This window comes from Scyliorhinus torazame, chromosome 2 (assembly GCF_047496885.1).
Source record: "Scyliorhinus torazame isolate Kashiwa2021f chromosome 2, sScyTor2.1, whole genome shotgun sequence".
NCBI classification, from domain to species: domain Eukaryota; kingdom Metazoa; phylum Chordata; class Chondrichthyes; order Carcharhiniformes; family Scyliorhinidae; genus Scyliorhinus; species Scyliorhinus torazame.
In genome coordinates this window covers 393273772-393298989 of record NC_092708.1, presented here as the reverse complement: position 1 = coordinate 393298989, position 25218 = coordinate 393273772, and the positions used below count along the sequence as shown (strand labels likewise).

Below are 25218 nucleotides of genomic sequence, written 5' to 3'. Positions count from 1 at the left end.
CCTTACCCTAAAGGATGTCAGTGAATCAGATGGGTTTTTACAACAACCAATGATGGTTTCATGGTCATTAAGTTTTATGAATTGAGTTTAAATTCCACCAGCTGCCTCAGGGGGATTTGAACCCGTGTCCCCAGAGGATGAGCCTGGGCCGCTAGGTCCGTATGCCTGTCCTGTTTTCTGAGATAGCCGCGACTGACATCCTCTGGGCTTTGGGGCCCAGGAGGACCTCGCCAGCGATGACCCCCACCTGCACCGTTAGGGGAGGAGGCAGCATTTGGGGAACTTACTGAGTGGGTGTGGGGGAGGGTGGAGAGCGAGGGGTGGCGGGCAATGGAGAAGGCTTCAGCCACGCCCCTATTTTCCTGTCCCGTTCACCATCATCCCAGCCAGGGGCCACCTTTGTTTCCTGTTAGCAGTGATGTGGAGAGATGTGACTGGCTGAGGTGACCAGAAATCCTAGTTTATATTCCTTTTTGAAAATAAATTCAGAGTGCCCAATTCTTTTCTTTTCCCAATTTAAGGGGCAATTTAGCGCGGCCAGTCCACCTACCCTGCACATCTTTGGGTTGTGGGGGTGAGACCCACGCAGACACGGGGAGAATGTGCAAACTCCGCACAGACAGTGACCCGGGGCCGGGATCGAACCTGGGACCTCGGCGCCGTGAGGCAGCAGTGCTAACCACCGCACCACCCCTGTCATAAATCCTGTTAAACCTGTTATTCACAGTACACCAGCAGAGGATCTACAAGAGCCCATGTGAATGCTGCATTTGACAGTCGAAGCGGATAGCCACTCTTTCTTTCAAGGACGGCATCGTCACGGGGGTTTGCGACATAATGCAACTCATGCACGATGGTGGTCTCCTCCAATCAGTCTGCAAATGCACATTGTGGCCGAAAAACCTGCCAGCAAATCAAACAGTTCTCCCTCCTGCTCCCGGACCCTCCTTCAGCAGCAGCCCGAGTTTCATAGATTATCATAGAATTTACAGTGCAGAAGGAGGCCATTCGGCCCATCGAGTCTGCACCGGCTCTTGGAAAGAGCATCCCACCCAAGGTCAGCACCTCCACCCTATCCCCATAACCCAGTAACCCCACCCAACCCTAAGGGCAATTTTGGACACTAAGGGCGATTTATCATGGCCAATCCACCTAACCTGCACATCTTTGGACTGTGGGAGGAAACCGGAGCACCCTGAGGAAACCCACGCACACACGGGGAGAACGTGCAAACTCCACAGACACCCAAGGCTGGAATTGAACCCGGGTCCCTGGCGCTGTGAGGGAGCAGTGCTAACCACTGTGCCACTCTGCCGCCCGGTAGCTGAGAGATCGACTCCCCATCTCTGACACCAAGCATCCTGCGACCGCACTGATATCCACCACCTCCTTCTTTGCAGTTGTCAGTTCTGATTCTCGGCCACTCTCTGTGTCCAATGCGCGGAGAGAAAGCAGCGGTCTACAAGTGAGAGCAATGACGGGTATAAGAGGAGAGCATTGGTTGAGCGCGAGTGTGAAGGAGAGGGAGGTTATTGTATAAGGATGGGAATGAGTGTCAGTGATGGATGGGCAGATATGGATTTGGGAACGTCACACAGAGAGATGGGGGTAATGTAAGGAAGGTTGGTGTGAGAGCTGATCCGCCGGAGTGGACAAAGTGAGGGGGTTGAAGTGTCTCAGACAGCAGAATATAAATAAATGTGCTGCGGCATTCATCACTGTTTCCCTGATTAAACCATTTTAATATTGAAACCACAACCTCCAGCCGCACCTTCTCAGTTTCACTGACAGGCATCTATCAGGAGGAAACAATATCTGTGTGTGGGGGTTCCCACAGCCCCAGCATCACAGCCAGGGAGGTGTCCCGAAAATAAACTGTTCAACGTGTGGATTCCATTCTGTCAATTCTTCCTTCTCTATTCCCAACTCCAAACTGTGACTATATCATAGAATTTACAGTGCGGAAGGAGGCCATTCGGCCCATCGAGGCTGCACCGGCTCTTTGGAAAGAGCACCCTACCCAAGGTCAACACCCCACCCTATCCCCATAACCCAGTAACCCCACCCGACACTAAGGGCAGTTCTGGACGCTAAGGGCAATTTAGCATGGCCAATCCACCAAACCTGCACATCTTTGGACTGTGGGAGGAAACCGGAGCACCCGGAGGAAACCCACGGGGAGAACGTGCAGACTCCGCACAGACGGTGACCCAAGCCGGGAATCGAACCTGGGACCCTGGAGCTCTGAAACAATTGTGCTAACCACTGTGCTACCGTGCTGCCCGAGACTGTCCTCTCGCTAACAAGTATACTGTTTTGGATACTGTTGGGAGGTGCTTTTGGGGGGTTGGCTTTCAGGGAAAAACAACAGCAGCAGCCAGAGCAATGGCGCCACGGCTGTCTCTGTTGTTAAGCAGGGAGGAACAAAGTGCAGGAGAACGATTATTACAGGGGACTCGATAGTCAGAGGCACAGATAGGCGTTTCTGTGGACGTGAAAGAGACTCCAGAAGGGTATGTTGCCAGCCTGGTGCCAGGGTCCAGGATGTCTCCGAACGGGCAAGTTTTGAGATCCTTGGATAACGAGGGATATTTTGAGCCTCGTCCAAAAGAAAAAGGAAGCATTTGTCAGGGTTAGGAGGCTGGGAGTAGACAAGTCCATGAGGAATATAAGTTCCTTCCTGCTTTCCTTATATTCTTAAGGAGTCAGGAGGGCTAAAAGGGGTCACAAAAAGTCATTGCCAAACAGGATTAATGAAAATCTCAAAGCTTTTTATACGTATATAAAGAGCAAGAGGGTAGCCAGGGCAAGAGTTGACCCACTCAAGAACAGGGGAGGGAATCTGTGTGTGGAGCCAGAGGAAATGGGTGAGGTGTTATCTGAATACTTTGCATCAGTATTCACCAAAGAGAAGGACTTGGCGAATGATGAGTCTAGGGAAGGGTGTGTAGATAGTCTGGGCCACATTCAGATCAAAAAGGAGGAGGTGTTGGGCGTCTTGAAAAACATTAAAGGTAGATAAGCCCCCAGGGCCTGATGGGATCTACCCCAGAATACTGAAGGAGGCTGGAGAGGAAATTGCTGAGGCCTTGATAGAAATCTTTGTATCCTCACTGGCTACAGGTGATGTCCCGGAGGACTGGAGAATAGCTAATCTTGTTCCTTTGTTTCAGAAGGGTAGCAAGGATAATCCAGGAAATTACAGGCCGGTGAGACTTGCGTCAGTGGTAGGGAAATTACTGGAGAGAATTCTTCGAGACAGGATTTACTATTATTTGAAAGCAAATGGACGTATTAGCGAGAGGCAGCGTGGTTTTGTGAAGGGGAAGTTATGTCTCACTAACTTGATCGAGTTTTTCGAGGAGGTCACAAAGATGATTGATGAGGGTAGGGCAGTGGATGTTGTCTCCATGGACTTCAGTAAGGCCTTTGACAAGGTCCCTCATGGTAGACTAGTACAAAAGGTGAAGTCACATGGGATCAGGGGTGAGCTGGCAAGGTGGAGACAGAACTGGCTAAGTCATATAAGACAGATGGGAGCAGTGGGAGGCTGCGTTTCTGAATGGAGGGCTGTGACTAGTGGTGTCTCGCAGGGATCAGGGCTGGGGCCTTTGCTGTCCGGCCATAGTCTTGTTTTGATTTTTCTGCCCTGGAGGACGTTTTGGACGGTACCTTGTCCGGCCCCTCCTCTCGACCTTGCCGTCTGAGAGGGGTTGTTCTTCTAGGAAAAAAGGCGATTGAAGGGAGATTTGATAGAGGTGTGCAAGATAATGAAAAGTGTAGATGAGGTAACCCTGGGAAAACTGTTGCCACAGATGATACAAGAGCTGGGACACAGATGTTGGGTAAGTGGTATGAGGGGTGGTGGGGGAATGGTATGTGAGGGTGAGCGTTTTTACACAGCATGCGGCAATGACCAGGAACTCAGTGCCTCTGAGAGCAGTGGGAGTGCAGGTAATCAAAGGGCAGCATGGCAGCACAGTGGTTAGCACTGTTGCTTCACAGCTTCAGGGTCACAGGTTCGATTCCTGGCTTTGGTCACTGTACGGAGTCTGCACGTTCTCCCTGTGCCTGCGTGGGTTTCCTCCGGGTGCTCCGGTTCCTCCCACAAGTCCCTAAAGACGTGCTGTTAGGTAATTTGGACATTCTGAATTCTCCTTCTGTGTACCTGAACAGGTGCCGGAGTGTGGCGACTAGGGGCTTTTCACAGTAACTTCATTGGAGTGTTAATGTAAGCCTACTTGTGACAATACCGCACCGGCCTCCCCGAACAGGCGCCGGAATGTGGCGACTAGAGGCTTTTCACATTAACTTCACTGAAGCCTACTTGTGGCAATAAGCGATTATTATTATTATTACAAGATTATTATTAATAATTTCAAAAGGTAACTAGATGAGCATTTGACGAAGATTAAACCACAGGGCTCCAGGGCAGCATGGTAGCACAGTGGTTAGCACAATTGCTTCACAGCTCCAGGGTCCCAGGTTCGATTCCAGCTTGGGTCACTGTGCGGAGTCTGCACATCCTCCCCGTGTCTGCGTGGGTTTCCTCCGGGTGCTCCGGTTTCCTCCCACAGTCCAAAGATGTGCAGGGTAGGTGGATTGGCCATGCAAAATTGCCCTTAGTGTCCAAAAAGGTTAGAAGGGGTTATGGATTACTGGGACAGGGTGGAAGTGAGGGCTTAAGTGGGTCGGTGCAGACTCGATGGGCCGAATGGCCTCCTTCTGCACTGTATGTTCTATGAATAGAGTGAGCGAATGGAGCTGGATTGTTCTACAAAGAGCCAGCTTGGACTCGATAGACAGAATGGCTTCCTGATGTGCCGTAATGAGTTTCTGACTAAATCCATCAGCTGCTACCCTTGCAGGATCCCTTTAAATACTGAAATTGAATCATGTGGGTCATTATCACGTCATGTTAATTGATTGACAAACCCCACACACAATCCAGCCATGTAGTGTCGGTGTTAAAAAGCAATAGACAGATGACGTGACAGAATCACAAAGTGGTTCCAGTGGAGAAGGTCGGCCTGTTGGCCCGTTGTGGCTGTGCTGCCCCACGATGGGGCAATTCACCGAGAGTCACACCCGCTCCTCCACTCCCAACTCTCCAATTACTTTCCTTTCCAGATATTGGTCCAATTTGCGTTGGAAAGCTCCAGTTGAACCTCCCTGCACCACATTCTCAGGCAGCGCATTCCAGATCCTAACCACCCAGTGTCTGAAAAGGTTATTCCTCATGTCGCTCTTCCTTCTCCCACCAGGGGAAACATGCTCTCGGCTTCCAAGACCCCTCAGGATCTTATCTGTTTTAAGAAGATCACCTCTCAGCCTTCCAAACTCCAATGGCTCGAGGCCCGAACTATCTGGATAAGACAATCCCCTTCAACCCAGGAATCAATCGAATGAACCTTTTCTGAACTGTTTCCAACACATTTATATCCTTTCTTCAATAAAGAGACCAGAACTGTGTACCATAGTCCAGATGTGGTCTCACTGACACCCTGTACAGCTGCAGCAAAACATCCCTATTTTTACATTCCATTCCTCTTGCAATAAACGACAACATTCCATTATTTTCCTGATCACTCGCCGTATCTGCAGACTAACATTTCCTGATTCCTGCACCAAGCCACCCAGACCCCTCCGCACCTCCGAGTTCTGCAATCTCTCTCCATTTGAATCATTTGCTGCTTTTCAATTCTCCCTGCCAGAGTGGACAAGTTCACATTCTCCCACTTGAAAATGTAAATCGCTTATTGTCACAAGTCGGCTTCAAATGAAGTTACTGTGAAAAGCCCCTAGTCGCCACATTCCGGCGCCTGTTCGCGGAGGCTGTTACGGGAATTGAACCGTGCTGCTGGCCTGCCTTGGTCTGCTTTCAAAGCCAGCGATTTAGCCCTGTGCTAAACCAGCCCCTTTGTACTGCATCTGCCAGATCTTTGCCCACTCGCAACCGATTTATGCCCCGTTGCAGGCTCCTCATTTCCTCTTTACGACTTCCTTGCTGACCCATTATTAAATGCATCCTTTGCATCTGCCTTTTCCCAGGACGAAGATGCTGCCCAGGCCAGCGTGGCTCCAGCAATGAGAAACGGCAGCGATGAGGGTGGATTGGAGAGGTTGGGAGTGTTCTCCTTGGAGAGGAAGGTTCAGAGGAGATTTGATAGAGATCTTCAGAATCATGAAGGGAGCGGAGCAGAATAGACGGGGAGAGATCGCTCCCTTACGGAAACAAATTTGACAGAGATGAGTAGAAGTGTTTTCTCTGAGAGAGCAGTGGAGTCAGGGCCGATGAATATTTATACGCCTGAGGTGGATAGATTCTCGGCTAACAAGGAAGATGACGATTATTGGACATAAAAGGAATGCGGACTTGAGGTTACAATCATGGCCCTGTTCATAGATTATAGAATTTACCGTGCAGAAGGAGGCCATTCGGCCCATCGAGTCTGCACCCTGACTACGCCCACACCTCCACCCTATCCCCGTAACCCAGTAACCCCATCCATCCTTTTTGGACACTAAGGGCAATTTAGCATGACCAATCCACCTAACCTGCACAGGGCTGGTTTAGCACAGGGCTAAATCGCTGGCTTTGAAAGCAGACCAAGGCAGGCCAGCAGCACGGTTCAATTCCCGTACCAGCCTTCCCGAACAGGCCCCGGAATGTGGCGACTAGGGGCTTTTCACAGTAACTTCATTTGAAGCCTACTTGTGACAATAAGCGATTTTCATTTCATTTCATCTTTGAACTGTGGGAGGAAACCGGAGCACCCGGAGGAAACCCACGCACACACGGGGGGGGGGGATGTGCAGACTCCGCACAGCCAGTGACCCAAGCCGGCAATCGAACCTGGGACCCTGGAGCTGTGAAGCAACTGTGCTAACCACTGCGCTACCGTTCCGCCCTAAAACTTTCATTTCAAAATACCGTTCCACATGTTCGAACCTCTCCATTGCCTCACCCCACTCCCCATCTCTGTAACTTTCTCCAGCCCTAAATCCCTGCGAGATCTCAGTGCTCCCCCAGTTATGGCCTCTTGCACATCCCCATTTTTCATGGCATGAATGGCGGAGCAGGCTCGAGGGGCTGAATGGCCTACTCCTGCTCCTATTTCGGACGTTCGTATCTCTGACATGCCTCCTGCCCCCTTTTGTGGTCTCCAACAGCCTTTTACTATTTATATGTCGATGGAAGATATTTTTCTTCGCTGCCAGTTTCTTCCTGTACTCTCTCTTTCTTATTAGTGATTTCACTTCCCCTCTGAACATTCTATATTCCACCTGCCTCACAACGGTGTGCACTGAATTATTGGATCCAATGCCTCCCTCATTCCACTGCCCCCAACCGCTCTGCTACGCCAGGAGCTTAAACCCCAGCCCATTGTGCCAACATTCCAGACATCACACTGCAGGAGGGATGTCAAAGCCTTGGGGAGAGTGCAGATTTCCCAGAATGGCATCAAGTATGAGGGACCGCAGTTATGTGGAGAGACTTGGGAAAACTTCCTTGGAGCAGAAAGGGTGCACAGGGGATTTGAGAGAGATTAAAATGAAAGAATAACAATACCACAGAATGTGCCAAAGCACTTTCCAGCCAATTAGATACTTTAGAAGTTTACTGGCTGTTGTAGAAAACCTGGTTGGCGGTTTTCACAGTGAAACATAGGAAGTAGGAGCAGGAAGGGCCATGCATCCCTTCGAGCCTTCCCCCTCATTCCACTGGATCATCCCTCCCTCCGTGCCATTTTCCAGGATGACCCCAATATTCCTTAAACAGCGATGCTATAATGACCTGATGATCTGCTTTTGATTGAGGGATATATATTGGCCAGGAAAACATCCCATCCAGACCACCCTCTCTCTGTCTCTCCCCCCCCCCCCCAAATCACCCTTCTTCAAAAAGCAGTCGCTGGATATTAATGATTTGGATGAGGGAACAAAATGTAACATCTCAAAGTTTGCAGATGATACCAAGTTGGGTGGGAGGGTGAACTGTGACGAGGATGCAGGGATCCTACAGCAAGATCTGGACAGGTTGGGCGAGTGGGCAAACCAATGGCAGATGCAGTATAATTTGGATAAGTGTGAGGTTATTCACTGTGGAAGCAAAAACAGGAAGGCAGATTACTACCTGAAAGGTTGTAAATTGGGAGAGGGGAGTGTGCAGCGGGGACCTGGGTGTCCTTGTGCACCAGTCGCTGAAGATAAGCATGCAGGTGCAGCAGGCGGTAAAGAAGGCTAATAGTACGTTGGCCTTCATTGCGAGAGGTTTCGAGTATAGAAGCAGGGATGTGTTGCTGCAATTGTACAGGGCCTTGGTGAGGCCACACCTGGAGTATTGTGGGCAGTTTTGGTCTCCTTCTCTCAGGAAGGATGGTCTTGCTCTCGAGGGAGTGCAGCGAAGGTTTACCAGACTGATTCCTGGGATGGCGGGACTGACGTATGAGGAGAGATTGACTCGGTTGGAATTGTTCTCGCTGGACTTCAGAAGAATGAGGGGGGATCTCATAGAGACTTATAAAATTCTAACAGGACTGGACAGGGTAGATGCAGGGAAGATGTTACCAATGATGGGTGTGTCCAGAACCAGGGGTCACAGCCTGAGGATTCAGGGTAAACCATTTCGGACAGAGATAAGGAGACATTTCTTCACACAAAGAGTGGTGAGCCTGTGGAATTCATTACCACAGGAAGTAGTTGATGCTAAAACATTGAATATATACAAGAGGCGGCTGGATATCGCACTTTGGAGAAGGGGTCAAAGGTTATGGGGAGAAAGCAGGATTAGGCTATTGAGTTGGATGATCAGCCATGATCGTGATGAATGGCGGAGCAGGCTCGAAGGGCCAAAAGGCCTCCTCCTGCTCCTATCTTCATTGTATCTATGTATCTGCCTGAGAAGACAGAACTCGAGGATTGAGAGGGTCAGCAGCTAGATGATGCTGAAAATTGGGAAAAGATGAACAGACATGTGCCTTCCTATTCTGTGTTTACACTAAGGATTTTGCTTTTTTTTTCAGGATGTGGCCTGGAATCTGTGGCTAGAATGGTTCCCGTGTTTCCTTTGCAATGAACAACAGCAGTTACAATGGAGAGGAGTTCTGCAACATTACTTACAATCATGGAGTTATGCCACTCGTTACCGTTTACAGCCTGGTTCTTGCTATTGGGGCCCCGGCCAACCTACTGACCCTGTGCCTGTCGGTGCTAAAGATCTGGAAGAAGAATGTGCTGTCTGTGTACCTGTTCACACTCTCGCTGTCTGACCTGCTCTACATGGGCACCATCCCTCAGTGGATCCTGTATGTGAGGAACCACAATCGTTGGACACAGAGTGACACTGCCTGCCAGCTCACTGGCTTCATCTTCTTCAACAATCTCTACATCAGCATCCTGCTCCTTTGCTGCATCTCTGTTGACCGCTGTCTGGTGGTTCTCCACCCAATTGAATCGCAGTGGCGTCGCCGACGAAAGACGGCCGTCATGATCTGTGTTGGCGTCTGGCTTCTGGTGATGGTCACCCACCTCCCTGTTTTCTTCTTGTCCGGGGTGAAGAGTGGCAAGGCCAAGAATGACACCTGCTTTGAGACCATTCCCATGCCCCGACTGGTGGCCATGTTCAACTACGCCAGGTTCTGTGTGGGTTTCTGCATCCCCCTGTTCATCCTGGCAGCCACCAACCTGCTGATCTTCAGACGGATCCGCGCCAGCCCCTGTCTCAACCTGCGCGAGAAGATGAAGGTGAAGTACCTGGCCATCGCCATAATATTCATCTTTCTCTGCTGCTTTGCCCCGTACCACATCATCCTCCTCAGCAGAGCCATCATCTTCTCATTGTACAAGGAAACCTGCTGGTTCGAGGAGAAGATTTACACCGCCTCCACTCTCTTCCTTTGCTTCTGTACAATCAACAGTGCCATAAACCCAATCCTCTACATGTTCTCCTGTGGGAGTGTGAGGCAGGAGCTCAAGCGAGATTTCCAATCCATTAGGGACCGTGTTACTGGCCGTTCGAACAGATCGGAGACTTATATATTGAGAAATGGGCAAACTTTGTCCGTGTATAGAATGGAACAAGTTACCAGTGAAAACTGATCGGCTAAAGATCTTTCAAAGCAATCAATATTAAACACAACTTTGTTCTCCATTACACAAGACTGCAAATTAAAGTAGGGACGAATGTTTGACAAGCCCATATTACACACTTGGTGGTGTACGGAGTATGATGTATATATTTCTGTGTGAGCTTCCAACACTCAAAGCTCTCACTGGTTACACGAGGTCTGAAATGAATCCTCCACCTAATTCCCAGGATGGGTGAGGGGAACCTGGGTGTACCTAATGTGCTGGAGCGTTGTTTGTCTGATTACCTCTACCCCCTGGGGCACTGCCATCATGGGAAAAGAGCAAGGAGCACATGGGATCAGGATACTGTGGCTCCCAGTCCCGCCCAATGTAAGCCTTGACAGGTGTGTTGACACTGTGCTGGGATTTCTCAGTAACTCCTCCGCAACACCAGACAATCCTGCTGTCCCAGGGACCAATCTGGTGAACCTTTGCTGCCCTCCACCCACGGCAGCCAATACTCCAGGTACGGTCTCCAAGGCTGGACGCAGGTGCACCAAGGCGTCCGTACTCAAGTAGCTAATGCATTAACGGCCAACAAACCATTCACCTAATTAAAAATCTGCGATTCATGTTTGATCATGAATGTATATTCAGGTGGCGTCCGCTGTATGTGTTGCATAAATGCTTTGCATTGATATAACTCTCGGTTATATATCGGTTTGAAATAAATATCTTCTCAGGGATGATTTCTCAGGGCTGTTGGTTGACGAATCCTCAGGTGTCTGTGATTGGATCACATACAGGTTCACACACGTGTACAAACAAGCACAGAACACACATGTACACAAACACAGAACACACACGTACACAAACAAACACAGAACACACATGTGCACAAACACAGAACACGCACGTACACAAACAAACACAGAACACACATGGGCACAAACACAGAACACACACGTACACAAACGCAGAACACACACGCACACAAACAAACACAGAACACACATGTGCACAAACAAACACAGAACACACACGTACACAAACAGAACATACACGTGCACAAACAAACACAGAACACACACATGCACAAACACAGAACACACACGTACACAAACGCAGAACACACACGTACACAAACAAACACAGAACACACACGTACACAAACAGAACATACACGTGCACAAACAAACACAAAACACACGTGCACAAACACAGAACACACACGTACACAAATGCAGAACACACACGTACACAAACAAACACAGAACACACATGTGCACAAACAAACACAGAACACACACGTACACAAACACAGAACATACACGTGCACAAACACAGAACACACACATACACAAACACAGAACACACACATACACAAACAAACACAGAACACACACGTGCACAAACACCATTGGTGTTTGTGCACGTGAGGCGAGGCCATATTGGATTTGGTACTGGGTAATGAACCAGGACAGGTGTTAGATTTGGAGGTAGGTGAGCACTTTGGGGATAGTGACCACAATTTGATTACGTTTACTTTAGTGATGGAAAGGGATAGGTATATACCGCAGGGCAAGAGTTATATCTGGGGGAAAGGCAATTATGATGCGATGAGGCAAGACTTAGGATACATCGGATGGAGAGGAAAACTGCAGGGGATGGGCACAATGGAAATGTGGAGCTTGTTCAAGGAACAGCTACTGCGTGTCCTTGATAAGTATGTACCTGTCAGGCAGGGAGGAAGTGGTCGAGTGAGGGAACCGTGATTTACTAAAGCCGTCGAAACACTTGTCAAGAGGAAGAAGGAGACTTATGTAAAGATGAGACATGAAGGTACAGTTAAGGCGCTCAAGAGTTACAAGTTAGCTCGGAAGGACCTGAAGAGAGAGCTAAGAAGAGCCAGGAGGGGACATGAGAAGTCTTTGGCAGGTAGGATCAAGGATAACCCTAAAGCTTTCTATAGATATGTCAAGAATAAAAGAATGTCTAGGGTAAGAGTAGGGCCAGTCAAGGACAGTAGTGGGAAGTTGTGCTTGGAGTCTGAGGAGATAGGAGAGGTGCTAAATGAATATTTTTCGTCAGTATTCACACAGGAAAAGGGACAATGTTGTCGAGGAGAATACTGAGATTCAGGCTACTAGACTAGAAGGGCTTGAGGTTCATAAGGAGGAGGTGTTAGCAATTCTGGAAAGTGTGAAAATAGATAAGTCACCTGGGCCGGATAGGATTTATCCTAGGATTCTCTGGGAAGCTAGGGAGGAGATTGCTGAACCTTTGGCCTTGATCTTTAAGTCATCTTTGTCTACAGGAATAGTGCCAGAAGACTGGAGGATAGCAAATGTTGTCCCCTTGTTCAAGAAGGGGAGTAGAGATAACCCCGGTAACTATAGACCAGTGAGCCTTACTTCTGTTGTGGGGAAAATCTTGGAAAGGTTTATAAGAAATAGGATGTATAATCATCTGGAAAGGAATAATTTGATTAGAGATAGTCAACACGGTTTTGTGAAGGGTAGGTCGTGCCTCACAAACCTTATATAGTTCTTTGAGAAGGTGACCAAACAGGTGGATGAGGGTAAAGCAGTTGATGTGGTGTGTATGGATTTCAGTAAAGCGTTTGATAAGGTTCCCCATGGTAGGCTACTGCAGAAAATACGGAGGCATGGGATTCAGGGTGATTTAGCAGTTTGGATCAGAAATTGGCTAGCTGGAAGAAGACAAAGGGTGGAGATTGATGGGAAATGTTCAGACTGGAGTCCAGTTACTAGTGGTGTACCACAAGGATCTGTTTTGGGGCCACTGCTGTTTGTCATTTTTATTAATGACCTGAAGGAGGGCGTAGAAGGATGGGTGAGTAAATTTGCAGATGACACTAAAGTCGGTGGAGTTGTGGACAGTGCGGAAGGATGTTACAAGTTACAGAGGGACATAGATAAGCTGCAGCGCTGGGCTGAGAGGTGGCAAATGGAGTTTAATGCAGAAAAGTGTGAGGTGATTCATTTTGGAAGGAATAACAGCAAGACTGAGTACTGGGCTAATGGTAAGATTCTTGGCAGTGTGGATGAGCAGAGAGATCTCGGTGTCCATTTACATAGATCCCTGAAAGTTGCCACCCAGGTGGAGAGGGTTGTTAAGAAGGCGTACGGTGTGTTAGCTTTTATTGGTAGAGGGATTGAGTTTAGGAGCCATGAGGTCATGTTGCAGCTATACAACACTCTGGTGTGGCCGCATTTGGAGTATTGCGTGCAATTCTGGTTGCTGCATTATAGGAAGGATGTGGAAGCATTGGAAAGGGGGCAGAGGAGATTTACCAGAATGTTGCCTGGTATGGAGGGAAGATCTTATGAGGAAAGGCTGCGGGACTTGAGGCTGTTTTCGTTAGAGAGAAGAAGGTTAAGAGGTGACTTAATTGAGGCATACAAGATGATCAGAGGATTGGATAGGGTGGACAGTGAGAGCGTTTTTCCTCAGATGGTGATGCCTAGCATGAGGGGACATAGCTTTAAATTGAGGGGAGATAGATATAAGACAGATGTCAGAGGTAGGTTCTTTACTCAGAGAGTAGTAAGGGTGTGCCCTGCCTGCAACAGTAGTGGACTCGCCAACACTAAGGACATTCAAATGGTCATTGGATAGACATATGGATGATAAGGGAATAGTGTAGATGGGCTTTAGAGTGGTTTCACAGGTCGGCGCAACATTGAGGGCCGAAGGGCCTGTACTGCGCTGTAATGTTCTCTGTTCTACAGAGACACACATGTGCACAAACAAACACAGAACACACACGTGCACAAACACAGAACACACACATGCACACACACCCACACAGAGACACACACGTGCACAAACAAACACAGAACACACATGTGCACAAACCCACACAGAGACACACACGTGCACGAACACCCACACAGAGACGCACAGGGCTGGCGTTAATGCGAGCCAGTCAACTGGCGGTCAGGCTTATTTAATCACGGGGAGACTCCCCTCTGTGTCCATCTCCCAGTACCGGCCAAGGATTCCCCGACTGACGACGAATTTACAGGATGAGGCCGTCAATGAGCTAATTGGTCCCTGAGGCAGCACATCAGTAGGTGGTGCCTCAGGGACATAATGGGAGGCACGCTGATTTCCTGTCCTCTCAGACGGGCTCCTCCTAACCCCTCTCAGTCGCACACTATCCTGATTTTGAACTATATCACCGTTCCTTCACTGTCACTGGTCCTCCCGTGCTCAAGGCGCTGTGCCGTGTGCCGCAATGGTTCAGGAAGGCATCGCAACACCATTCTCTCAGGAACTCTTGCACTCAGGCACTGGTAAGTTATCCGAGAGAATGGAGATTCCATGCTGAGACTCAGCTGTGACAGGAAGGAATGGTTGAGAGAGGATGAAATTAATTTAGTAAATTTCAGAAAGTGAAATGCATCATAGGACTTTCCAAATTTTGCAGATTAAGTTGGTTAACACTTCCTGTTTACATAATCTCAAGGCTGAATAAAACCACAAATGTATTTTCAAAATGATTCATATCAAAGGCTTGAGGGCTTGGCCTATTTTATCTCTGTGTTTATACGTTGCCTCTGTGATGCTGCATCAATGTGTTCAACGTCAAACGTTATCATTTTGATGCCGTTGTGTAAAGAATTAATTAAATGTTGTTTGAAGCATCCCCTGCCTTTGATGTTATCTCATTCCAGTCTCGATCTTCTTGTGTGACAGACTCCACCTTGCCCAGCACTGTTTCCTCAGACTCCTGTTCCAAGAGGACCTGTGTGTTGGTGCCAAGAAGGTTAGGAATAAACGCAAGTTTGGAATAAAGGCAGGAATTGCTGGGAGAAGATTGCGGATCTGCCCGGACCTGGGAGACGGCATGGAATTTCCGACAGAGTTGCTGCATCAGCATCTCCCCTGCATCCATCCTTTGACATGACCATCGTGTTCCACATCACCGTCCAGCCCGCTCTATCTGTGCCCGCACAAACCAGCTCACTATTCCATGGCGTTTGCGGAATAATTGATTAGAGGCAGACTATTTTGCCCCTTTTGTACAAGGCTTTGGCGAAATCTTATCGCTGGAACACATGGTCCTGTTTCGGGCTTCTCAGTTGGTGGGTGCTTTGAGATTTTGGAAAGGGTGCAGGAGCGGAATACAAGACTCATCGTCATTGTAAAATATCTGGGTTATTAAGGCGGAATAAAGTAGTTGAGAAACATAGGCTGGGGGGGGGGGGGGGGGGGTGGTGAGAGAGGGGGGGCGTGCTTGGTGGTGGGGGCGGTGCAGGGGGTTGGTGTGTGATCTGATTGAGGTTAACATAATGACCAGCATAGATTGTGCTCTAGTTGACCCTTTGCTCGAATGAATAGGTTAGGGAGGAGCGTGGGTCATTTAGTTGTTTAAGGCCAAATCTCCATTTGACGTCAGGAGCTGTTTTTTCTTCCAGAGAATACTGAACACCTGGGGCAGGCTGCCGGCTGGTGTGAGGGGTACTGATTCCCCGAGCCCCTTCAAGCGAGAGCTTCTAGAAGTGGTTAATGTACTGCAGGGGCTTCTGAGCCATAGTGATCTCCTCGATCAGTTCCAATGATTAAGGCAAATCGCACAGGAACCTGCTGCACGATTTCCCCCCAAATTGCCGGAGGGTTTTTGCTCGAACTTTAACCTCTCGCAGAAGATCACACATTTTTCAGGTGGGGTGAGGCTCAAGATATTGCACCCGTGTGGGACAGGCTGACTGCAGCTGAGAGTCTGTCCCTGCCTGTCAATGCTCGCATGTCTTTACGGATATGCCAAGCTCCACGAGAACAATCATAGAGTCATTTCTAAAGGTTGCAATTCTCAATATGAGCTTTTAATACCTGTCTTTAGTACAGACTGAATGGATGGAGTAAAATTTGAACAGTGAATGATGTGCGACCAGTACTTGTAGTATTATCAGGTATTAGAACATAGAACATAGAAAATACAGCACAGAACAGGCCCTTCAGCCCATGATGTTGTGCCGAACCTTTGTCCTAGATTAATCATAGATTATCATTGCATTTACAGTGCAGAAGGAGGCCATTCGGCCCTTTGAGTCTGCACCGGCTCTTGGAAAGAGCACCCTACCCAAACTCAACACCTCCACCCAACACCAAGGGCAATTTGGACATTAAGGGCAATTTATCATTGGCCAATTCACCTAACCCGCACATCTTTGGATTGTGGGAGGAAACCGGAGCACCCGGAGGAAACCCACGCAGACACGGGGAGGACGTGCAGACTCCGCACAGACAGTGACCCAAGCCGGAATCGAACCTGGGACCCTGGAGCTGTGAAGCAATTGTGCTATCCACAATGCTACCGTGCTGCCCTTGAGAACAAATAAATCTACACTATATCATTTAACCATAATCCATGTACCTATCCAATAGCTGCTTGAAGGTCCCTAATGTTTCCGACTCAACTACTTCCACAGGCAGTGCATTCCATGCCCCCACTACTCTCTGGGTAAAGAACCTACCTCTGATATCCCTCCTATATCTTCCACCTTTCACCTTAAATTTATGTCCCCTTGTAATGGTTTGTTCCACCCGGGGAAAAAGTCTCTGACTGTCTACTCTATCTATTCCCCTGATCATCTTATAAACCTCTATCAAGTCGCCCCTCATCCTTCTCCGTTCTAATGAGAAAAGGCCTAGCACCCTCAACCTTTCCTCGTAAGACCTACTCTCCATTCCAGGCAACATCCTGGTAAATCTTCTTTGCACCTTTTCCAAAGCTTCCACATCCTTCCTAAAATGAGGCGACCAGAACTGTACACAGTACTCCAAATGTGGCCTTACCAAAGTTTTGTACAGCTGCATCATCACCTCACGGCTCTTAAATTCAATCCCTCTGTTAATGAACGCGAGCACACCATAGGCCTTCTTCACAGCTCTATCCACTTGAGTGGCAACTTTCAAAGATGTATGAACATAGACCCTAAGATCTCTCTGCTCCTCCACATTGCCAAGAACTCTACCGTTAACCCTGTATTCCGCATTCATATTTGTCCTTCCAAAATGGACAACCTCACACTTTTCAGGGTTAAACTCCATCTGCCACTGCTCAGCCCAGCTCTGCATCCTATCTATGTCTCTTTGCAGCCGACAACAGCCCTCCTTACTATCCACAACTCCACCAATCTTCGTATCGTCTGCAAATTTACTGACCCACCCTTCAACTCCCTCATCCAAGTCATTTATGAAAATCACAAACAGCAGAGGACCCAGAACTGATCCCTGCGGTACGCCACTGGTAACTGGGATCCAGGCTGAATATTTGCCATCCACCACCACTCTCTGACTTCTATCGGTTAGCCAGTTCGTTATCCAACTGGCCAAATTTCCCACTATCCCATGCCTCCTTACTTTCTGCATAAGCCTACCATGGGGAACTTTATCAAATGCCTTACTAAAATCTATGTACACTACATCCACTGCTTTACCTTCATCCACATGCTTGGTCACCTCCTCAAAGAATTCAATAAGATTTGTAAGGCAAGACCTACCCCTCACAAATCCGTGCTGACTATCCCTAATCAAGCAGTGTCTTTCCAGATGCTCAGAAATCCTATCCTTCAGTACCCTTTCCATTACTTTGCCTACCACCGAAGTAAGACTAACTGGCCTGTAATTCCCAGGGTTATCCCTAGTCCCTTTTTTGAACAGGGGCACGACATTCGCCACTCTCCAATCCCCTGGTACCACCCCTGTTGACAGTGAGGACGAAAAGATCATTGCCAACGGCTCTGCAATTTCATCTCTTGCTTCCCATAGAATCCTTGGATATATCCCGTCAGGCCCGGGGGACTTGTCTATCCTCAAGTTTTTCAAAATGCCCAACACATCTTCCTTCCTAACAAGTATTTCCTCGAGCTTACCAATCTGTTTCACACTGTCCTCTCCAACAATATCGCCCCTCTCATTTGTAAATACAGAAGAAAAGTACTCGTTCAAGACCTCTCCTATCTCTTCAGACTCAATACACAATCTCCCGCTACTGTCCTTGATCGGACCTACCCTCGCTCTAGTCATTCTCATATTTCTCACATATGTGTAAAAGGCCTTGGGGTTTTCCTTGATCCTACTCGCCAAAGATTGTTCATGCCCTCTCTTAGCTCTCCTAATCCCTTTCTTCAGTTCCCTCCTGGCTATCTTGTATCCCTCCAATGCCCTGTCTGAACCTTGTTTCCTCAGCCTTACATAAGTCACCTTTTTTCTCTTAACAAGACATTCAACCTCTGTTGTCAACCATGGTTCCCTCACTCGACCATCTCTTCCCTGCCTGACAGGGACATACATATCAAGGGTACGTAGCACCTGTTCCTTGAACAAGTTCCACATTTCACTTGTGTCCTTCCCTGCCAGCATATGTTCCCAACTTATGCGCTTCAATTCTTGTCTGACAACATCGTATTTACCCTTCCCCCAATTGTAAACCTTGCCCTGTTGCACGTACCTATCCCTCTCCATTACTAAAGTGAAAGTCACAGAATTGTGGTCACTATCTCCAAAATGCTCCCCCACTAACAAATCTATCACTTGCCCTGGCTCATTACCCAGTACTAAATCCAATATTGCCCCTCCTCTGGTCGGACAATCTACATACTGTGTTAGAAAAGCTTCCTGGACACACTGCACAAACACCACCCCATCCAAACTATTTGATCTAAAGAGTTTCCACTCAATATTTGGGAAGTTAAAGTCACCCATGACTACCACCCTATGACTTCTGCACCTTTCCAAAATCTGTTTCCCAATCTGTTCCTCCACATCTCTGCTACTATTGGGGGGCCTATAGAAAACTCCTAACAAGGTGACTGCTCCTTTCCTATTTCTGACTTCAACCCATGCTACCTCAATAGGGTGATACTCCTCGAACTGCCTTTCTGCAGCTGTTATACTATCTCGAATCAATAATGCCACCCCCCCCCCCCCCCCACCTCTTTTACCACCCTCCCTAATCTTATTGAAACATCTATAACCAGGGACCTCCAACAACCATTTCTGCCCCTCTTCTATCCAAGTTTCCGTGATGGCCACCACATCGTAGTCCCAAGTACCGATCCATGCCTTAAGTTCACCCACCTTATTCCTGATGCTTCTTGCGTTGAAGTATACACACTTCAACCCCTCCCCGTGCCTGCAAGTACTCTCCTTTGTCAGTGTTCCCTTCCCCACTGCCTCATTACACGCTTTGGCGTCCTGAATATCGGCTACCTTAGTTGCTGGACTACAAATCCGGTTCCCATTCCCCTGCCAAATTAGTTTAAACCCTCCCGAAGAGTACTAGAAAACCTCCCTCCCAGGATATTGGTGCCCCTCTGGTTCAGATGCAACCCGTCCTGCTTGTACAGGTCCCACCTTCCCCAGAATGCGCTCCAATTATCCAAATACCTGAAGCCTTCCCTCCTACACCATTCCTGCAGCCACGTGTTCAACTGCACTCTCTCCCTATTCCGAGCCTCGCTATCACGTGGCACCGGCAACAAACCAGAGATGACAACTCTGTCTGTCCTGGCTTTTAACTTCCAGCCTAACTCCCTAAACTTGTTTATTACCTCCACACCCCTTTTCCTACCTCTGTCGTTGGTACCAATGTGCACCACGACTTCTGGCTGCTCCCCCTCCCCCTTAAGGATCCTGAAGACACGATCCGAGACATCCCTGGCCCTGGCACCCGGGAGGCAACATACCTTCCGGGAGTCTCGCTCGTGACCACAGAATCTCCTATCTATTCCCCTAACCATTGAATCTCCTACAACTATTGCTTTTCTATTCTTCCCCCTTCCCTTCTGAGCCCCAGATCCAGACTCAGTGCCAGAGACCTGGCCGCTAGGGCCTTCCTCCGGTAGGTCATCCCCCCCAACAGCATCCAAAACGGTATACTTGTTTTGAAGGGGAACGGCCATGAGGGATCCCTGCACTTTCTGCCTGTTTGTTTTTTTCCCCCTGACTGTAACCCAGCTATTCTTGTCCTGTACCTTGGGTGTGGTTACCTCCTTGTAACTCTTCTCAATCACCCCCTCTGCCTCCCGGATGATCCGAAGTTCATCCAGCTTCAGCTCCAGTTCCCTAACACGGTCTTTGAGGAGCTGAAGTTGGGTGCACTTCCCGCAGGTATAGTCAGTGGGGACACCGGTGGTATCCCTCACCACCCACATCCTACAGGAGGAGCATGTAACTGGCCTAGCCTCCATCCCCTCTTACCTGACAGAATATAGCTGCCCTGTGGACTAACTAGATCTCCGCCCTCCGACCCTGCTCCCAGTCAGCTACACTTTCTGTAAACTCCTGGCTCTCTTCGCACTCTTTGCGGAAATGTCGGAAACAAAATGAAAGGAGCGCCTTACTCCCTCCTCACCTAACTCCCTCGGTCACCAAACTCTTACTATAGCACTCAAATGCACCAAATTCAGCACTCCCTCAGTCACCAAACTCTCACTATAGCACTCAAATGCACCAAATTCAGCACTCCCTCGGTCACCAAACTCTTACTATAGCACTCAAATGCACCAAATTCAGCACTCCCTCAGTCACCAAACTCTCACTATAGCACTCAAATGCACCAAATTCAGCACTCCCTCGGTCACCAAACTCTTACTATAGCACTCAAATGCACCAAATTCAGCACTCTGTGCAAACAAAGTCTGCACTGTAGGGGATCACTTTTATACTGTGAATCTAGCCTCTGAAAAACTGGCCTAATCCAATTAACTAATTAACAAGCTCCAGCTGCAAGTGCCTACAAGTAGAAGCCGGTTTAAAGCTGATTGAAAATTCACCTTCTTCTAAACCAAACAGCAACTTTTAAGTTAATTAACGAAATAAAAGAAAGACTAAACTTTAGATAAAAATGAAGCCTTATACTCCCTCGGTCACCAAACTCTCACTATCGCACTCAAATGCACCAAATTCAGCACTCAGTGCAAACAGTATTGCAGCACCCGAGAGGCTGAAGTTCCATTGGTCAAACCTGGGGGTTTACCATTGGCTGTATAGTATGTAGCTCCGCCCAGATAGGCGGGTATAAGAGTCGGTGCCGTCCCAGCAGCCCATTCTGTACCTGAGCTGCTAGTTCTAGTCTATTAAAGCCTTCAGTTATGCTTTAACCTCGTCTTTGCAGTAATTGATCGTGTATCAATACTAAATTAGAAACCTCTCTGGGATCGATATCTTCGAGGGACGGATTTTATAGAAACGCCATTACAGCGAAGGACAAGGGTTAAAGATTCCCTAGTTCTCCAGATCTTTTTATTGATCCAAGGTACGTTGAGGACGTCAGTGTGTGTGGGCCATCTTGCTCCAAGTTTGATAGGGACAGCAACAGCGCGTTAGCATTGTGGTTAGCACAATTGCTTCACAGCTCCAGGGTCCCAGGTTCGATTCCGGCTTGGGTCACTGTCTGTGCGGAGTCTGCACGTCCTCCCAGTGTGTGCGTGGGTTTCCTCCGGGTGCTCCGGTTTCCTCCCACAGTCCAAAGATATGCAGGGTAGGTGGATTGGCCATGATAAATTGCCCTTAGTGTCCAAAATTGCCCTTAGTGTTGGGTGGGGTTTCTGGGTTATGTGGATAGGCTGGAGGTGTGGGATTGGGTAGGGTTCTCTTTCCAAAGAGCCGGTGCAGACTCGATGGGCCGAATGGCCTCCTTCTGCACTGTAAATTCTATGAAGTGAGCAGAACACAAAAATTGACAACTTCTTTGATGAAATGTGAAAAAACCGTCATAAGCACCAGCTGCCCGCGCCCCCCCCCCCCCTCCACCCCACCCCCCTCACCCCAAGTAAAAACCTTCCCTTCAGATGTAAAACTCCAGGCTTACAATTATTTCTAACCAATCACGAGAGTCCACCAAATAAGGAGTTTTCACGAGATGAATTAAGCCCTCTATTACCGAACCAGAGGAAATGCTGATTGAGATTGGAATTTTATTATCCAGGTCAGATTACACAGTAAACTGACACATCTCAACGTCAGCAAAATGATTGTAACAGTTGATTCTAAGATCATCTTCACACATCCTGTCTAGACAGTACTGACCACAGAGTAAAGCACCCTCGACACTGTCGCCAGTAACTGGGGAAGTGGTGGCCAATCGCCACTGGATCAGTCGTCCAGGGACACAGGGGCTGGGATACTCCGGTGGCCGACGCTGAAATCGGGAACGGCGATTGGACGGAAAATAGCTTCCGACGCTAAAACTGCAGCAATCGCGATTCTCAGTCACCTCGGAAACGGTGTCAATGCGACGTACGCCGTGTGTAGTTTAAACACCGTTTGCATATCATTAGTGGGCCGACCCGCGATTCTCGGCCTCTGGTGGGCCGAGGTCCCGATGGCGCAGTCCACGTGCGCTGAGAGAGAGAGAGAGAGTAGGTCGGACACGGAGAGGAGCGACTGCGGGCTGCGGCCGTGCTGGCTGGGGTGCGGGGAGGGCCTGACAGGGCCGGGGGAGGATAGGACGGGAGGGGGGGGTGGGGGCCAGGCCGAGTGGCCGGGGTGACCCCTCCCACGGGACTGGGGCGGTGTCCAGGCACGGACCGCCATTATGGTGGCCATCTTGCTGCGCACTCATGGGCCACCCACTTTGCCCCTGGTTCTGCACAGGCCATATGGGTGCCCACACCACCCCCCACCATACCGTCCCAAAACCCCCACCCAACCGGCACACCACCCAGGGCAACACCCACGGCAGTCCCAAGTGAGGGCGCGTCCAACCAATTGTACCCCTGCCATCAGGGCTGGGCGCCATGGCCAGGGACTTCCATGGTGCTGCCCACCAATGGGGCAAGGGTAAGAGATGGGGGTGAGAATTTCAAACCCCCCCAGGACAGGTACAGCACGGGGTTAGATACAGAGTAAAGCTCCCTCTACACTGTCCCCATCAAACACTCCCAGGACAGGTACAGCACGGGGTTAGATACAGAGTAAAGCTCCCTCTACACTGTCCCCATCAAACACTCCCAGGACAGGTACAGCACAGGGTTAGGTACAGAGTAAAGCTCCCTCTACACTGTCCCCATCAAACACTCCCAGCACAGGTACAGCACGGGGTTAGATACAGGGTAAAGCTCCCTCTACACTGTCACATCAAACACTCCCAGGACAGGTATAGCACGGGGTTAGATACAGAGTAAAGCTCCCTCTACACTGAGCTATCAGACACTCCCAGGACAGGTACAGCACGGGGTTAGATACAGAGTAAAGCTACCTCGACACTCTCCCCATCAAACACCCCCAGTTCAGGTACAACACGGGCTTAGATACAGAGTAAAGCTCCCTCTTCACTGTCCTCATCAAACACTCCCAGGACAGGTACAGCACGGGGTTAGATACAGAGTAAAGCTCCCTCTACACTGTCCCCATCAAACACTCCCAGGACTGGTACAGGACGGGGTTAGATACAGAGTAAAGCTACCTCGACACTCTCCCAATCAAACACTCCCAGGACAGGTATAGCACAGGGTTAGAGACAGAGTAAAGCTCCCTCTACACTGTCCCCATCAAACACCCCCAGTTCAGGTACAACACGGGCTTAGATACAGAGTAAAGCTCCCTCTACACTGTCCCCATCAAACACTCCCAGGATGGGTACAGCACCGGTTTAGATACAGAGTAAATCTCCCTCTACACTGTCCCCATCAAACACTCCCAGGACAGGTGCAGCACGGGGTTAGATACAGAGTAATGCTCCCTCTACCCTGTCCCCATCAAACACTCCCAGTTCAGGTACAACACGGGGTTAGATACAGAGTAAAGCTCCCTCTACACTGTCCCCATCAAACACTCCCAGGACAGGTACAGCACGGGTTTAGATACAGAGTAAATCTCCCTCTACACTGTCCCCATCAAACACTCCCAGGACAGGTACAGCACAGGGTTAGGTACAGAGTAAAGCTCCCTCTACACTGTCCCCATCAAACACTCCCAGGACAGGTACAGCATGGGGTTAGATACAGAGTAAAGCTCCCTCTACACTGTCCCCATCAAACACTCCCAGGACTGGTACAGGACGGGGTTAGATACAGAGTAAAGCTACCTCGACACTCTCCCCATCAAACACTCCCAGGACAGGTATAGCACAGGGTTAGAGACAGAGTAAAGCTCCCTCTACACTGTCCCCATCAAACACCCCCAGTTCAGGTACAACACGGGCTTAGATACAGAGTAAAGCTCCCTCTACACTGTCCCCATCAAACACTCCCAGGATGGGTACAGCACGGGTTTAGATACAGAGTAAATCTCCCTCTACACTGTCCCCATCAAACACTCCCAGGACAGGTACAGCACGGGGTTAGATACAGAGTAATGCTCCCTCTACACTGTCCCCATCAAACACTCCCAGTTCAGGTACAACACGGGGTTAGATACAGAGTAAAGCTCCCTCTACACTGTCCCCATCAAACACTCCCAGAACAGGTGCAGCACGGGGTTAGATATAGAGTGTAGCGCACAAAGACTCCATGAGACGAATAGAGTGAAGTCGATGAGGCTTTATTAAGCGTGTCTGTTCCCCAGCAGCTCGATAGTAAACTGGCCTGCGGGGGAAGACTCCGGCTTCTTATACTCCACCTTCAGGGCGGAGCTTGAGGTCAACGGCCAACCAGGACCCGGGATCTGTCAGCCAATGACATTAGGGCTTCCAGCCCCACATGACCCCCAATACATACTACCACATTCACCCCTTGTCAAAAATGAACTCGGCGGGGTGATGCTTCGTATGGTGGTAAGGGCTTACAGGGCTGGTCCTGGGAGGATAAAACATTCACATGGCAATACAGTATTGGACAATTTCATCCTGTTGCAACTATTTACAGAAGGTATAGGAAGAGAAGCAAAATGTTCTTGTGAACAGTTCATATTTGTGTTACATCGACGCCACGAGTCGGTTGGGCGGTCTGGTCGTCCGTGTCGATCGCCTCGGCCCCGGCGGTGGTGGTGGTGCTTGTACCAGTGTTGTCGCCTCCAGGAGCCGTACGGTTTCAGCTGTCGGTGCAAAAGGGAGGGGGACCGATCCTCCTGGGAAGGGGGCGGTCGCGGGGTGCGGCGGTGGCAGGAAGGGGGGGGTTGGGTTGATGGTGTCGGGGGGGTGTGCGTGTTGCCGGTGGGCGCCAGATCCCG

General features: G+C 49.2%; 1 protein-coding gene across 3 annotated transcripts in view; it reads left to right on the top strand.

Moving 5' to 3' along the window:
* LOC140405894 (probable G-protein coupled receptor 132) overlaps nucleotides 1–14744 on the top strand; it is an 86230-nt gene extending 71486 nt beyond the window's left edge. For all 3 annotated transcript variants that reach the window (XM_072494243.1, XM_072494242.1, XM_072494241.1), the window contains one exon: nucleotides 9027–14744. In XM_072494243.1, coding sequence (XP_072350344.1) covers nucleotides 9076–10101 — 1026 coding nt within the window. In that variant the 5' untranslated portion in view covers nucleotides 9027–9075 and the 3' untranslated portion in view covers nucleotides 10102–14744. The remainder of the gene's footprint in view (nucleotides 1–9026) is intronic.
* The last annotated feature ends 10474 nt before the right edge of the window (nucleotides 14745–25218 follow it).